At 40.4% G+C, this 16078-nt stretch overlaps 1 protein-coding gene across 4 annotated transcripts in view; it reads left to right on the top strand.

The window, feature by feature from the left end:
* LOC307039987 (capping protein, Arp2/3 and myosin-I linker protein 3-like) overlaps positions 1-15844 on the top strand; it is a 28258-nt gene extending 12414 nt beyond the window's left edge. For 3 of the 4 annotated variants that reach the window (XM_079682480.1, XM_079682478.1, XM_079682481.1), the window contains 21 exons: positions 771-825; positions 1511-1683; positions 1785-1853; positions 2237-2330; positions 4006-4104; positions 4183-4302; positions 4384-4497; positions 5647-5822; positions 5963-6050; positions 6499-6618; positions 8654-8720; positions 9016-9203; positions 9778-9857; positions 11583-11756; positions 12322-12520; positions 12603-13353; positions 13496-13593; positions 13744-13870; positions 14206-14277; positions 14439-14546; positions 15248-15844. In XM_079682480.1, the coding sequence (XP_079538606.1) occupies positions 771-825; positions 1511-1683; positions 1785-1853; positions 2237-2330; positions 4006-4104; positions 4183-4302; positions 4384-4497; positions 5647-5822; positions 5963-6050; positions 6499-6618; positions 8654-8720; positions 9016-9203; positions 9778-9857; positions 11583-11756; positions 12322-12520; positions 12603-13353; positions 13496-13593; positions 13744-13870; positions 14206-14277; positions 14439-14546; positions 15248-15288 (3013 nt within the window). In that variant the 3' untranslated portion in view covers positions 15289-15844. The remainder of the gene's footprint in view (positions 1-770; positions 826-1510; positions 1684-1784; positions 1854-2236; positions 2331-4005; positions 4105-4182; positions 4303-4383; positions 4498-5646; positions 5823-5962; positions 6051-6498; positions 6619-8653; positions 8721-9015; positions 9204-9777; positions 9858-11582; positions 11757-12321; positions 12521-12602; positions 13354-13495; positions 13594-13743; positions 13871-14205; positions 14278-14438; positions 14547-15247) is intronic. The other variant, XM_079682479.1, reaches the window with a different exon arrangement.
* The last annotated feature ends 234 nt before the right edge of the window (positions 15845-16078 follow it).

Here is a 16078-nt window from a genome sequence, read left to right as displayed (position 1 = left end):
TATTTATTTATTTACAAGTCTTTTTATTTCATTATAGTGTACAATAATCTATGCCATTTCATTTACATTGTAATATAACAGTACACTCACTACACTCCCCCCTCCCTCCCTCCACCCGCACATGCCCACACAGGCAAAACCAGAAAATGCTTATCAAGATAACTTAAACAACAGAGCCATGAACATTTAAAAAACATCAAAGTAAAACAAACAAATAATTATACAATACAGCGACAATGTAGACAATGACAACACCACAACTAGTATTTCCGGCCTTCAGGACTAATAGCCACAGAATGCACCGTTCCATCACTGGTCATATCTCAGATATTTTCAAAATAAGAAAAAAATGGCAACCACAAAGCTTGAAAAATATGTCCACGATTATATTTTTCCAATGTCATTTTACTCCAGAGGTAAAAAATGTGTTCTGATCAATGAAAAGTTTAAATGTTGGGGGACGTTCATTCTTCCAGAATAAAAGTATACATTTCATGGGAAAATATGTTATTGTGATTAGTATTCTGTAATGTTTGGGATTCAGTTTAAAGTTTGGCGTGTCATTTCACAGGAAATGCTGCAGGTTTTTGTGTGCACGTGTGTGTCCGTGAACACGAGGCCTTGCGCGATAGATATGCCAGTTTAAATATACGTGCATGTGATTTGACTTCCGTTTTCATAAGAGGCTGCCGCTCCTCGGGAAGACAGCCCGCCGGCAGCAGGAAATGACTCGCGCAAACTCATCCAGTGGTCTCTCTGTTTGTGTGCAGGGTTCTGGATGAAGCCCTGCAGAAGCTGGTGCAACTCATTCAGGAGGAGGAATGTGTGAGTGATAACAAAGGAAATCGTGAAAACGTACTGGATGATGCAAATGTACCACTAGTTTTACTTAATAATAAATCATCCGACTGCAAAGACACAGAAAAGATCCATGTATTGTGGAAGGCAAACAATATTAACGATAGGAATCATTTACTTAAGATTTGATTCCTGGACACATCATTTTTCCATTATGTTTCACTGTACTGTAGATGTGACACTGCATCATTACTTTTTAATTCCTGTGTAACCCTTGGGGCTATATCACTACACTCATGGTAAATAATTCATACGTACATCATGTAAAGTCATATTGGCGAGCAGTCACATTACAGTGCAGTAAATTCACCACTACGCCCCACTTCTCTTTCCACTGTTACACTTGTCTCTACTTTATTTATTCCTACACAACCCCCCCAACATACACACACACACACACACACACACACACACACACACACACACACACACACACACACACACACACACACACACACACACACACACACACACACACACACACACACACACACACACACACACACACACACACACACACACACACACACTAACACACACACACACACACACACACACACACACACACACACACACACACACACTCACACACACACACACACACACAAACACACACACACACACACACACTGACCTTTTGTTTCCTCTCCAGGCCCTGCAGTCTCTGTCCCTTATCGACTCGCGCCTGCGCTCTCGGGGGACGGTTCTGGTTAACGCCTTGGGCAGCAACACCTGCCTGAAAAAAGTAGACCTGAGCGGGAACAACATGGACGACATTGGAGCCAAGATGCTGAGCAAAGCCCTGCAGATCAACACCACGCTCAGGTGAAGGGAAATACATGTAGAGAATGTGTATTTATTTGTTAGATTAACTTGCACGTTGCATTCATATTTGTATTCATGCAACTCACCACTTTGCCCTGCAGGAGTGTGACATGGGATCGCAACAACACCTCCGCAGCAGGATTTCTAGATGTTGCCAGAGCACTTGAACAGTAAGAGCATTAAAACATCAACATATTTAGAAACAGTGATAAATGTTCCTTCTTTTTAAGAGCTTTTGAAACATTGGTGGGTGGATGAATGTTTACATTTGCATTGTCAACGGAGAAAATGGTTTGCTTTCCACTTTTCTATCCTAAATGGTACATGCTTACCTTTAGGCTAAGGATGATATGGTTGCAAATATGAAAGTATTACTCACTCGTCGCATGGCATAGGAGGGATATTTTAGGATGAGCTCTGTCCATTGGGGATATTAACCTTAACTAACCCTTGAATCTTTAACCTACTTTATTTTTTCTCTGTGGTCATTTACTGTCTCTTTCAATAACTTTACGCTTCATCTGTCCCTTCCTCTTCCTGCTTCCTCTCTAAGTAACTTCATCCTGCAGTACATGCCTCTACCCCTAAGTGACATCAGCCAGGCGTACCGCAGTGCCCCCGAGAGGACAGAGCAGGCACTGACCAAGGTTGGCAATCAGAGACAAGCCACTGTAACAGTTCTTGTCAGAAATGAAACTTAAATGAAACGGAATAAACAAAAACGGGGAGATTTGATTAAGCTTATATACGTTTTTTTAATCATTTGCTTTTGAACCATTCTTTCTTCAATGGCTTTGGACAAGATACCAGCACCATTTGAGGTTTCAGACCAATAAACTGTATCCAAATAGATTCATTTTTTCAAACATCAACATGTAAAATCTGCCGGATATCCCATCTTGAGTAATCCACCTGCTGTAGTAGAAATCAATACACTTCCACGTGTAACATTGTAAGTGTCTGAAATGTATAGAGGCCCTGTTTCCCTAAAGCATCTCAGATCATCAGCCTCATGATTTTTGGGCGTACAGGGTCGTTTAGAGGGTTTTTTCTTTCACAACAACTATCTTAAGTTTTCCCAAAGTAGTTACAATCGTTTATTTTTTAAATAACAATGTATCAAATTACATTGTGTCCCATATTGAATCTCTTTTGGCTCTGTTTTTGGTCGCTATCAACTCCTGTGGGAAATAACTGGCTCTTTAGCTGCTAAAAGCTCTGCTTTTTTATTCAGCACTCTGCTAAATGTGTCTGTCTGCTGTTTGGCGCTGAGGAGGTATTGTAGACTATAGAGTGTTTATTCTGGAAATAACTGCCTGTTGCGGCTGGAAAACAATACTGAGAGCAGAGAGAGGGAGCCAAAACAGTAAAACTGCAGCGGCACAGCTAAACTATGAGCTGAAACTTTCTGTAAAGTGGAGACAAGCTGCAGAGAGTAAAATGTAAGTCTTGGAAATAATATAATTGAAAAATTGTATGATTACAATAGCTTACTATAAAAAGGAAGCTTAATTGGCAATAATTGGTCAGAGCTTATAGCTGGCTGCACTTACAGATTCATATTAAAGTACTTTTAAGAAAGTTAACTTCGATCAATTCAGTTTTGCTTGGAGGCAGACTGTGCTGGAAAAAGTACACATTTGAACTGAAACAACATTGTGTTTAGAAAAGAAAATATGGAAACTGAAACCTCAGGAAAGTAAAAATGTTGCCATAGGAGATTAATAATTCATCTGCAGTTTGTGATTATTTGTGATACTGCCGCAAACGTATACAAATAGAACAACTCCAGTTTCCTACATCTTTCTCCATGAGTGCTGCAGTCATTTCTGGAGTTGTTAGACTGTAAATGTATTAAGTGTTTCATTATTATATTTTCCTTTTTGCCAGTTCCCACTTTCCCCCAGAAATGTGTTCATTTAACCTCAAACGCTACAATAAACAGTACAGTAATCAGAATAAAAGTAGATAACCAAAACAAAAGAACAGCAAAGAAACTTGAAGTTTAAAGAATCTGGTGTTAGCCTCAAGTGGGAAGATGTTACTTGTAGAACTGTGTTCATTTCTACAAAAAAAGGCTTTAAGAGGGTTCGTAAGATGGATTCTCCAAACATCTCAGCCTCGAGAGGTTTTGGGGAAATAGGGCAAAGACATTTGAAAACCAAAATGAGACAGCAGCCTCTTCTCTGCATCCCTTTTCTCTGCTTTATTGCACTTTATTTCCTCAACAATCTGTCTGTTGCATCATCGCCTCGTCTTTCCCGTCTGTCCTCTTTAGTGTTTTTGTAGCCAGTTTATTTTCCTCACTTTTCTGCCTCCCAGATCCAGCGCTCTCTGGTGAGGAACAACCAGACTCAGCGCTTCTCTCAGAGGCAGGCGCTGCGGCTGCACCAGGGCCTGGTCACCAGCACTTCCGAACAGGTATCACTCCCTCCTCCTGCCGTATGTGTTTTATTTATGATTGCGCTCTCAACACTCCCCCGCCTGTCTGTTTCTAAGGTGATGGAGCGCCTCTGCGTGCGTGTCCAGCAGCAGGTGTGTGTGTTACGAGGCGCCGGAGAGATGGAGGAGATTCAAGCTGCTAAACAAGTGTTAAAAGAGGCCAGGAACTCCCGCGCTGTGAGTGATGTGAAATGTGTGAGCGTACTATATGCATGACTGTCACACAGACATTGAAATATGTGTTTTCTCTTCTTTAAGCTGTACCCTTCACTGTGTGAGCTGGCTCATGTGCTGTCTGTGGACGGGCCGGTGCGGCAGAAACTGGACTCTCTGGCTGGAGAACTCGCCAAAGCTGCAGACAAAGAGCTACAGGTAGATCTAACAGCTTCTTTCAACACCACGATCTCTCTCGTTATATGAGTTACTGGTCGTAATGTCCAGGGGCTTTTCACACGGAGAGAAAACATACACATGTTGAGAGGAAACTGCATCTCAAATAACCAACCAAATTCCAAACTTTATTGTATCACAACAGTAGCGTAACTATCGACGGTGCAGCCGGCCCAGAGCAGAAACAAATATGAACCAAAACATAAGATAATGCACTACCCAGAGCCGGCCAGGGGCCCATGCAAAAAAACTAAATATATATATTTATTTTTTTGAGGCCCCAATGGCACTGACCGGTTCACGCAGTCTTCAAAGTAACCAAGCAACCTAAATTAATTTGTAATTTGTCTGTCCAATGACCTTGCTCCCTTTCATGTCATGTGATACCTTGCGTGACGAGCAAACTGTTTAATCAACCTGTACTGTACTGTAGCTAGCAGCAGCAAGTTCGGCAGCATTATAAAAAATGTAATAGCTTGCATTTATAATGTATCGCAAACCAAAGCACAAGAGCGGCGCTCAAAAGAGAAAGGACAAGAGAGAGTGTATGTCCGTGCATGTGTGAGCGCATCAGCGTGCACTTATGTTTGGGGTGATGGGGGGCCCAAAACAATATTTGCACCAGGGCCAATCACAACCTTGTTACGCCACTGCATCACAACAAAAGGTGGAATAACTGTAATGATGAGCTGAAATACTGTGCAACTTTATCTAAACTACAACAATTATTTAGAAGCCAAATCCTGAATGGTTCTGAGCAGGACCTGTGAAGTGATGCTCGCTATGTCTTGTTGTTGTAAAAGTTATTTGTTTTTGGTTTACTTTTTTTGTAAAAATACATTATTTGTTTAAAACAATGAATCAAATATCACGGATTCTGATGACGATGACCAAAACTTTTATTTTCATGAACAATGTACGCTAGAGGGGGTAGGACCAGAAACGTTTTTAAGCTTCTTCTTGCCCCTTTTGAACACTATGGAAACTATTTCAGAATTTTTATTTTTGTATACCTTGAACGTTTGTTTATATTGCTTCTCTTCGTTATAATAATAATAATTATTGTTTGTTTTGTTTCTAACATGTTCAATAAGTTGACTAATACAAAAAAATCGCTGATATCCATTGCAGGTGATCGTGGACTCCATGGTGTCCCTTTGTTGTGAGCTCTGCCCTATATCTTCTTCTGCGGCAGAGAGGCTAAGTCCTCCACTATCATCCGTCTCCGAGCGCGTGTCCATCCCTCGCTCTGCCATCCGGACAGCTCTGATGGAGAGAGCGGCGCAGGATATCCACCGAGCCTTAGAGTAAGAGACAGATGTGGAAAAGCAAAAAGGGAGCGCCACAATAAAGGCTTGAATTTGATAACTATGTTATTGATTTCTTCTCACTTCTCCAAACCTCTTTCCGTCCATCTCTCCCTCTCCCCTAACACAATATTTTGCAGAGAAGTGAAGCTGTCTGTGGTTTCTTATCTTACAAACTCCATCGTTGACCAGATCCTGCAGGAGCTCTACGCCACCCATAAGACCCTGGTAAATAATAACCAAATCTCTGTTTCTGTGACACTTTTCATGCAAAGATACAGCCCAAAGTGCTCAAGAGTACAAGATTAGATTAAAATAGAAAATAAGTAATAGCAATAGTGAGAGAAAAACAATGGTCTATTTTTGGCAATTTCCAAAGATGAAAAATGATGTTGTTGCGACCTTGACTAATTCAATTATATTCATAGCCTAAAATAGATCCTACATCTGTGTTTTGATTTGCGTTGACAGGCTAGCAAACACTGAATGCAGTCTCTGTCTTTGTGCTTTTGAACTTACAAATAGATTTTTTGTTTTCTGCTCATTTCTGTAAAAAAATATGTTTTACTCCAGTTGTTAACATCAATGAGACAGGAGTGAAATACTTATCGCAATATGTTGGATGCATGGAGACTAAGTGGACGACAAAGGGACTGAAGAGTGTTTTCTTTCTCAGAATCGGCAGATGTCTCATTTTAAACGCTGGGACGGGACCTGTGAGGACGGGACTGGCTGGAGGTTCAACAGAAACAGAGACTCTCTGGACATCACAGATGAGGAGTTCAGCACCAGCATAGTGAGAGTCAATATATAAACATATAACCATCTTTTCATTTGTCCTATAGTATCTGTGGTACAGTGGCATTCCAATACTTCACATTATTGAGATTTGAACTCCTCAAACTCATTTTAGTCACCATCACATTTTGTATATTTTTTGTATATTGTTACAATCTTTATCAGTTATCTCCTGCTTCAATCTCCCATTTCTGTCTGGCATGAACAGTCTAGTTGCTGGTGGAAGTTTTTATTTTTTTTTAATTATAGTGTTAGGACTTAGAAATGTGTTGTTTTTAGTCCTACAGTATATGCATCAATGAATATGTCGACTAAATATAATTTAATAGAATATATCTTTATTGTCATCATACAAAGTACAACAACATTTCTTTGGCAACTCTCACAGCAGTAAAAAATAGACACAAATAAGGTAGTAGTGAGGACAGTGCAGCGAGATACAATTCAATGTCAATGTGCATATTTACACTTACAGTTTAAAAACGTTAAATGTACAAAACTGTATAATGTAGTGTATTTCTTTAAACTAGCCACTTTCCTCCGCTTGGTTACCAAAGAAATATAATTGGGCAGCACTTCTAACCAAAAAGCACAGCTTCAGTTATGGATGGCTGTATTGATGGATTTTCCTCTGGGTTCTGGCATTTGAAATATTACACTGACTGTCTTGACAGACGAACCAAAGGTCAACATCTGAAAAGCCCCAACACCTCCACTCGAGACGTTTCAACAATACTTGGATTGATGATGTATTGTCACTTCAATCGTGTTCTGGCCTTTGGAAGTTTAGAAAGGAGTGGTTTGATTAAAAGCCTTTTAATCCTTCACAATTACCTTATCTGTATCGTCAAGCAGCTCAATACTCTGACAAGATGTCAGTAAACTGTTTCTCTGACGATATCTCAACTATCTGCCATAAACCCAAGGCTTTCTTCATAGTAATAGGTTCAGTCATTATCTTCTACTTCTATTCCTTGATGTCTACTCTAAAACCTGCCGGGAATTCCCCTAACTCAAAGTTTAAAATGATTTGTGTCCAATCTCCTCATTTATTATTTGGGAAAGCTCTAGTGTCTCCCACCTGCAGCCTATTATATTAACCTTGGTTTGTTAATAATGTTTTGTAATCAGGGATTCAGGGAGTGGAAGAGCTCTGAATCAGCCTTTTTAGTGTTCTTGAATGACCTGCTCTTAGCCCTGTTGGTGAAAGTGCTATTTTACAATGTACTGTATTACCTATTGGCTTATGACTATAACATGTATAATGTTTACCAAGTTAACAATACTAGTTCAACTTGTAGAGTGGAACCAGTTGGAGTTTAACGTTCTGACCTGATGATGTTGCTTCATTATATAAGAGGATCACCAAAGGGAGAGTTTTAAGTCCAACAAATGAAATGACAATTGTGGAGAAATGTCCATAAAAAGCACAAATGTGAACCGAATTGTGGCGCTACAGGAAACGTTTGGGGACTATCAAAGTAAATAGGACTCATTCCCTCTGCACCTTGAAAATCTGGAAAACAATTCACAGCAATCCATCCAATAGTTGTTGAGATATTGGACCAAAGTGGTGGACTAACTGACTCCTAGGGATTGCCACTAGCAAAGCGAAACTCAAACAGCTATCTGCCATGGTTTATACTTTGGAGAACCTATTTTTGCAATTTCTCATACTGAGTTAAGCCTTTACAGACACACATTTCTCTTCTTAGATTCAGTTTCCTTCCACTCAAAATATGTTCTGTCCTTGACACCCCAAGATATGCACAGTTTGTTATTCACCAACCTTTGTATGTCCCAGTATGTGTTTGCTATTTTATATTGACTGTTTTTACATGTTGAATTTCAGCTCCGCTTGATGCTTTGTTTTTAAAAGATTGACTTGATGTAGATTAACTTCACTGACAAAAGCACTGATGGCCTGAAGGAGGGCTTGTATTATTTGTGCTACTTGACATGTTTACTCACTTAATGGTTGTATGCCTTACCCCTCAGCTTCTCTGTTTCTTTCTTTCGTTTTTCCATCCCAGGATACAATAGCCATTACGAAGCGCAGCTCGAGAACAAGACGAATTCGACCTGTCTCCACCAGGCTGAGTGAGTACCGCTGTAAATCCTCTTTCCCGTCCAGCTCTGACCCCATCCTGTCTCATTCAGGACTCCATTAGTGTTTTCTCTGTTGACTCTTTTCCCCCTTTCCCGTAACTTGTTCTGAGTAGTCTTTTAATGTCTCTTTTAATCTGGCCCGAGACAAGACTGAGTCAGTAAATCTCAGAGCAGTAGCAGATTGTTTTAAATTGTCTTGAAGCCGAAACAATTCCCACCTCTTGTCTCGTCTGCCTGCTCAGTGTCTTGCCCTCACATCTTCTTTAATGTCTTCACCTGTTATCAGGTCTCTGTGACGACTCCAGCTCCTCTCCACCCCCCTCGGTGCCGTCATACTCCTCCCCGCTATCCCGCTCGGAATCCTGGGAGGGCCTGTCGGAGCTGCCTACACAGGGTCTGCCACTCCACCATGTGACAAGGGTTAGGCCGAGGCCTCCGCGGAGGCACAAAGGAGGACACATCCCTGCTGATACTGTAAGGAGGGTTTGATCTCTACACCTTTTGATATCTAAAGAAATGTGAATTTTGCATTTATGATTCCAGCATACACTACTTAGTCTTAGCTTATCTACAAACAAGTAATGTATAACATCTATCCATCTATCCATCTATCCATCTGTCCATCTATCCATCTATCTATCTATCTATCTATCTATCTATCTATCTATCTATCTATCTATCCATCTATCCATCTATCTATCTATCTATCTATCTATCTATCTATCTATCTATCTATCCATCTATCCATCTATCTATCTATCTATCTATCTATCTATCTATCTATCTATCTATCCATCTATCTATCTATCCACCTATTCCTGTATACATAATTCCGCCCTTTTCTAATGTTCATGCCTGCTGGCAGAGACTCCTGTCTTTGTCTGAGGTAATCCATACAAAGTGGATGGCTGCAATTGCATTATATCATCTCACTGAAGCCAGTATAATCCATTTGTTTTATTGCAATTCAGATCATTCACAATGAAGCCCAGTGCAAGTAAATTGACCTCACTAAAAAGAGTTTGTTTTTATGTTTGTGTGTGCACAGCATTCCAGTGAAAATGGAGGAATAAGCCCCCTTGATGACGGGCTCCCAGATTTCTATACCAAAAGAGTTCTCCCTGACAGGCAAGAGTTTATTTACTATTATCGTTTCCAAAAGATTATCCCCTGAATTTACATTTTTTTGGGTAACTGCCGTTCGAAGTTTTTGGATTGAGTTCTTACATCATATTTTTAAAATCAATTTACAACGTCTTAATACTTACTTAGGTTACTGCAGGGAATCCATCAAAGTGAGAATTTTGTCCCATTTAAGTTATCGCTGCGTGGTGATGGTCAGCAATAACTGCTTAACAAATCTTCTGTTATAAGAGAGTTATCTCCTGACACAAATCTATTACAGTAAATACAAGAATAAGAGAATACGACTTTTCTTCTTAGTTTGATGCTCCAGTAATATAGCTTCGGAAGAAAAAACACTTTCACAGCGTATTGAATTAAATGGACACCTGTGGTTGAAATCACTGTATCGGTGACAAGAAATTATTATAAATTGTGCTTTGGGAATAGTAAGTAGTGTACCTTAAGTATCTTTACCAAAGATAGTTAACAGCAATATTAGATAATAACAGGATTTGTAAACCATCCATATAAAACATTATCTAATTAGAGTGTATCACAAAAAGGAGATAATATGAGAAGAATAAATGACACGATCACAGTAAAAGCTAGTGGCGGTGTAAGGTGTAGCTTCAAAGGAAAGGTAACAATGATATAACCATGGCTGATGCCTTTAGTGCCATACCGATCAACATAAACTGGATCTAAATGAATACAAACCATCATATCAGGCTAGATTTAGAATTGAATTTATCACATATTCCTTTAAGTAAAGAAAAAGTCATTAAACGTGATTAACTCTGCAGTTTCCTTATGAAATCTTAAGGCAATGACATTTCAATTAGCATGATGCTTGTAAAAACACCCACAATCAAACAGTTACCGACAGCTTGTTTTCTGAGGCTTTATTTCAATTGGCTTATGGTGAGTTTGTTGTGTCTCATATCTCAGGAAGGTTATGTTTCTCTGACCTGTGTGTTGTCTGTTTTTGAAGTTCCCCCATCGTGAGGTTCAGCTTCAGTTCAGCACATCTTCAGGGCTGTTCGTACATTCAGAGGCAATTGAATCTGCTGTCCATCATCTTTGCTCAATCATAACATAAATTGAGTCACTCTTTGATGTTTAAAGAAGCTGGAGCTGGCTGTTTAGAGCATTTGGCTAACAAGACATGATTGGTTGTCTTGTGTCTGCATGTTGTTGATCAAAGGGCTCTCAGACTCAGGAAGCGGAGGTGTTTTTTTACCCATCTTTAAAGATGATTTCGGTTGTTTCTCACTAACAGCTAGTCAAGTTGTTACATTTGTGATTGGTCTGCTTTGTAAATGTACATTTTGTCCTACAGTAATCATGCAAATGAAATTAAGGAAAAATATAAGTGCCAAAACATGCAGAACCAAAGTGTCCCATTAGCGAACGATGGAGCACTTTATTTTGGTGGAGTTAAATTTAGGAACAGCTGCCACAATTTATCAGAATAATATTGCTTCCTTCCTCACTGCAGATCGTCAGGTTAAATCAGTGCTTTTACTGTAATATGATATCATTTATGACATAAAAAAGTGCACTTTAGATGAATCATAAAGACATGTAGCCTAGCAACACTCAAATTGCAGATGTACCAGAAGAAAAGCAGACGAAGAGCCGGCCAGGATCGTTGTATGACTTCAGTAACATCCTTTCAGAGACTACCGGACAGCCTGTGTGACATTGAACCTCTCTCACCTCTTTCAGTCAGCTGTCCTCTCTGCACAAAGCGCACTCGCTGAGGAGGAAGAAGAGGAGAAATATGCTGGCCATCTTCGGTTTTCGCAAGAACCGCAACCAAACTTTGTCCAATCAGGAACCGGAGTCTGAAGCAGAGGTTTATTCAGACGGGTGTCACTTTGTGACCACAGCAGCCACAGGGTTCGTGTATGCACAAACACAACCCACACACTCTATATATCACTCTATATAATAGATATAACTATATAATATAAATAGGGCCCGGAAACACAATGCCTATTCACTAGATTACAATACATTCACACAATCCTTCCATATTCTACTGCCCAGCTTCACTTGGTCTCTTATTTTTTCTTATTAGAGCAATCAGCAGCACTTAACTCCATAAATACTCGAGCAAATATCACTTTAAATCTCCCTCAAATCTTTGTTTGAGAGGATAAATGGCTGATAGCTGTCGGAGTGCAGGCATGCTGAAACCACCGTGTGAACACAGATGTAAATGACAGCCGGTGGCTCAGATTCATGATCCGACCGTCAGCAAAGTAATTAGAGATGAACACGCTGCATCTCAAATACAAATTAGGATGGCAACGCAGCTGGTATCTGCAAGAAAAATAACAATTATTCTGCTCTCACAACTTGTTACATTTGAGTTTGACGTTTTATTTTTTGAATCTGGTAAAAGAAGCAGCAATTTAAATCTAATGCAGGCTAACATCTTTAATGTCTTTCCAACTTTTAGGACAGCCACAGAGAATGTATACACACTCCTTCAGCCTCCGAGGTCCTCTGCAAGAGCTGGATCTCCTGGTGAAGGGGCTGATGGGAAAACTAATGATCACCAGGGGGAAAATGCTCTAGTTTTAAGTCCGCCACCTGTGCCGGGCATCCCTCACCCGGGCATGGGAGGAAGCAAACACCGCTTCTTTTCTCCCAGAGAGGTACAGAAAGTGTAACCTGCTAAATTAATTTCTCTGTCTTTGTCTCGTATAATATGTTTTCATGCCTCTCATGTTTTGACAGAAATCTGAAGTGGACGCAGTGTTTGAGCATCCGTCAGAGTCAGACAGGTACTGGATGGACAACAAACAAAGGGCAGGAGACACTCTGCACCCAGACAAGCCGTGGATAGAGGCCAGGCAAGGGGACCAACCAGCAGAGAAACACGCAGAAAGACAGCGGTTTGAAAGCAGGCCGCAAGACAGAACACCTGGAGAGCCGAAGACAATAGAACGACAACCAGAGAGGTACTGGACCGAGAGCAGACACTTGGACAGACAGTGGACTGTTGACAGACACACCCAGCGGCAGATTGACAGAAAGATAGAGAGGCAGTGGATGGGCGGCAGACAGATAGACAGATTGTGGTCAGAGAACAGGCCCACAGACTTACAGGTGGACAACCAGGGGACAGAGAGCAGACAAGGAAGCAAAAAGACAGAGCGACAAGTGCAGACGCTTATTTTGTCTCAAAGGCCGCTGCCTCCGTACCCGTCGGACAGGACGCCTTCGCCAAAACAGGATAAGGATCCTCTGAAAAGCACAGAGGCAACAGCTCCAGACTGGCATCAGCAGGACACGCAGGACAGAGACAGACAAATGTGTCCCGACGCTGGTGGAGGGTTCACAGAGGGATGGAGGAGCAGCGGAGGAGGAGGAGGGGGTCGAGCTGCTTCCTGTTTATCTAAACCCGATCCCCCGCCACAAAGCAGCAAACCTTTATTGTCCAAACTGAGAACAAGACACCGCCTCGAGAGCGCAGACACTCTACCAGGTACGTCACTGTCAGACATGTTTTTGTGCTGAAGGTTAGAAAGGAGGTTTGAGCTTTTTATAAGAGTTTTCAGTTGCATTCGTTGTGTATAAACATTTCACAGTGTAGATTATAAAGATTTCTTCTTGAATTGTATGTACAGAGGAGGAAGGCGAGGTAGAGGAGCATGGAAAGACGGAAAAGAACGAGAGAGAAAAAAGAAGAGACTCGGAGGGTCACCCTCCTCCGATCCCAGAAAAGGTGTGTAATTTATATCCATGCATGGTTTGATTAGTGTCAAAGAACAAATATGTCCATCAGTAGTTACTGTAAATGTATAGCAAATGTATACAGGGCTTTTTGTCTTAATTCATTTGATTTGTTTATGGTTTGTGTTCTGATCCTGAACAGCCAAAGATGTCCCCGTATGTAACATTTCCAAAGGAATCAGCCAATGAGAGGAACCTACCTCCCCCTCCTGTCCCACCTCCTACCAACAAGCCTCTGCACGGGTTACCAGACCGAGCTGCAAGTCAAGGTAACGCCACTGAAAATCCATTCAATCGACTTGAATTTGAAGTTGAAGTTTTAACAGGTGTAACTAAAAAGTCTAGTTGTGTTCACATTAGTATGAGGAAATGGCAAGTTGGGCCTTAACAGTGATTGTGCATCGGGTTACTTCTTGGACAGGCACAGTGACTTCTTGGATTCAAGAATATATTTGCTCCCAGCAAAGAAATTGTCTGGCTAATAACACACCATAAAAGTAGAACTTCTCTGGTGTCTTCTCATTTGTACGAACAAAATAAAGAAGATATTACGAGTGCTGTTAAGAGGATTTCGATTTTTTTTAATTTCATACATGTTCTTCAGGTGATGAAGGATTAAGACCTCAGGCTCCGGTGAAACCCCAGAGAAACAGAAAGGCCATGTCTTGTGATGCAGGTACAGTTTGGCTTTTCTCAATCACACTCAATACTTTTCTTAGTTATCAAACAGGCTTCTACACTGTATTATATTTAAATTGAGAGTTTATGTTTATCTGTGTGTAAAGCGTCTGTATCTAACTGTTCATTTGTGTGTTTTTTTGTCCTCACTGAACTCAGGCACTGACAGGGAAAGCCCTAATAGCGTTGAGAAGCCCCCAAATCGCAAACCCCCTGTGAAAAAACCTAGACTACCCCAAAACAGAAATAAGTCACTGGACATGTCTGGTACACGTCTTACTGTTTTTATTTGTGTGTGTGTGTGTGTGTGTGTGTGTGTGTGTGTGTGTGTGTGTGTGTGTGTGTGTGTGTGTGTGTGTGCGTGTGTGTGTGTGTGTGTGTGTGTGTGTGTGTGTGTGTGTGTGTGTGTGTGTGTGTGTGTGTGTGTGTGTGTGTGTGTGTGTGTGTGTGGGGGGGGGGGTGTGTGTGTGTGTGTGTGTGTGTGTGTGTGTGTGTGTGTGTGTGTCTGTGTGTGTGTGTGTGTGTGTGTGTGTGTGTGTGTTACATGACAAAGAGTGTGATTGTCAAACACAATGGATTGTGGATTATGATTATTAAATGTATTTCATCAGACAAAATGTAAATATAAAATACAATAGAATAATCAAAATCAGAAAGCCTTTATTGTTCCCACAGTGGGTAATTTACAACGTCAAAGCAGCAATGTACTCTACAGATAAAAAAAAAAAAAAAAAAAAAAAGATTAGACTTGCATATTATTAAGAATATAAACAGACAATTACACCACGGTTAAAAAAAAGTAATTGACCATAAAAAAAAAAAGATTGAAAGAGCCGGTAATGTTAAAGTTACCGGCTCTTTCGATATATATAAATATATATATATAATATGCGTGCATAGATCAATTTCAGTGATATTTTTTTATAAGACTCCCTGCCAATAATCATTTTCTTGGTTTAATTTCACAGACGGCTTCGACTCAGCCTCTAGTCACAGCGAGCTCTTGTGATTCCCGGGAAAATTCACCCACCGCTGTCCGGCCAAGTTGTCATGACAACTATGGAGCATTTAATCCAACGAGGAAACAAAGAAACGACACGAAGAGGGGGAGGGTCAGGGAGAAAATGTGTGACAGACATCATAAAGCATCAGCCTCTGTTGAAACACTCGGACTGCGTCTTGGTTTTCCTCTCACATTAAAACTCTTTTTTGTGGCTTCAGTATTTGAACAGTGTTTGCTACTTTAGAATAACCCAAATGATCATTGTCTTTTGTGTTGGTGGACCGTTGGCCGAGTGTTGGAGCATAGTGGCTTTACCAAACAGAAAATAAAAACATGTCTTTGTTAGAATCAGATTTCTTAAATCTGCAATGCATTTTTGACTGCTGATACAGTGAATTGCCTTGGTTGACACTTGAAAATGAGTTGCTTCTTATCAGATGAAACTTGATGATTTATATCTAGTTTGGCTTTCAGGAACTGAAAGTTAATATATTTTATAGAGAAAAAAATATTATGTATGAGCACCCTCACTGTATGAATAAAAAATGTACGGAAAAACAAATGAGTCTTGCTGTAGCAGTTATTGTATCAACCAGGATTAAATGTATTTTCATAAAATATTATAATTAGAGGATTCATGAGATCGCTCTCATATTACGGAAAAATAGGAGCTGGAAACTAATACAGAAATACACCGGTCCGAAAGTTATTTCACTATACGAAAAAAGTTATTTTTCTTGGTTAATTTGCCTGAAACTTAAAATCCGCACACATCAGAAGTCACATATTGTTTTAT

The sequence above is a fragment of the Notothenia rossii genome (genome assembly GCF_949606895.1).
Source record: "Notothenia rossii genome assembly, chromosome: 1".
NCBI classification, from domain to species: domain Eukaryota; kingdom Metazoa; phylum Chordata; class Actinopteri; order Perciformes; family Nototheniidae; genus Notothenia; species Notothenia rossii.
This window is presented reverse-complemented; position numbering and strand designations above follow the sequence as displayed.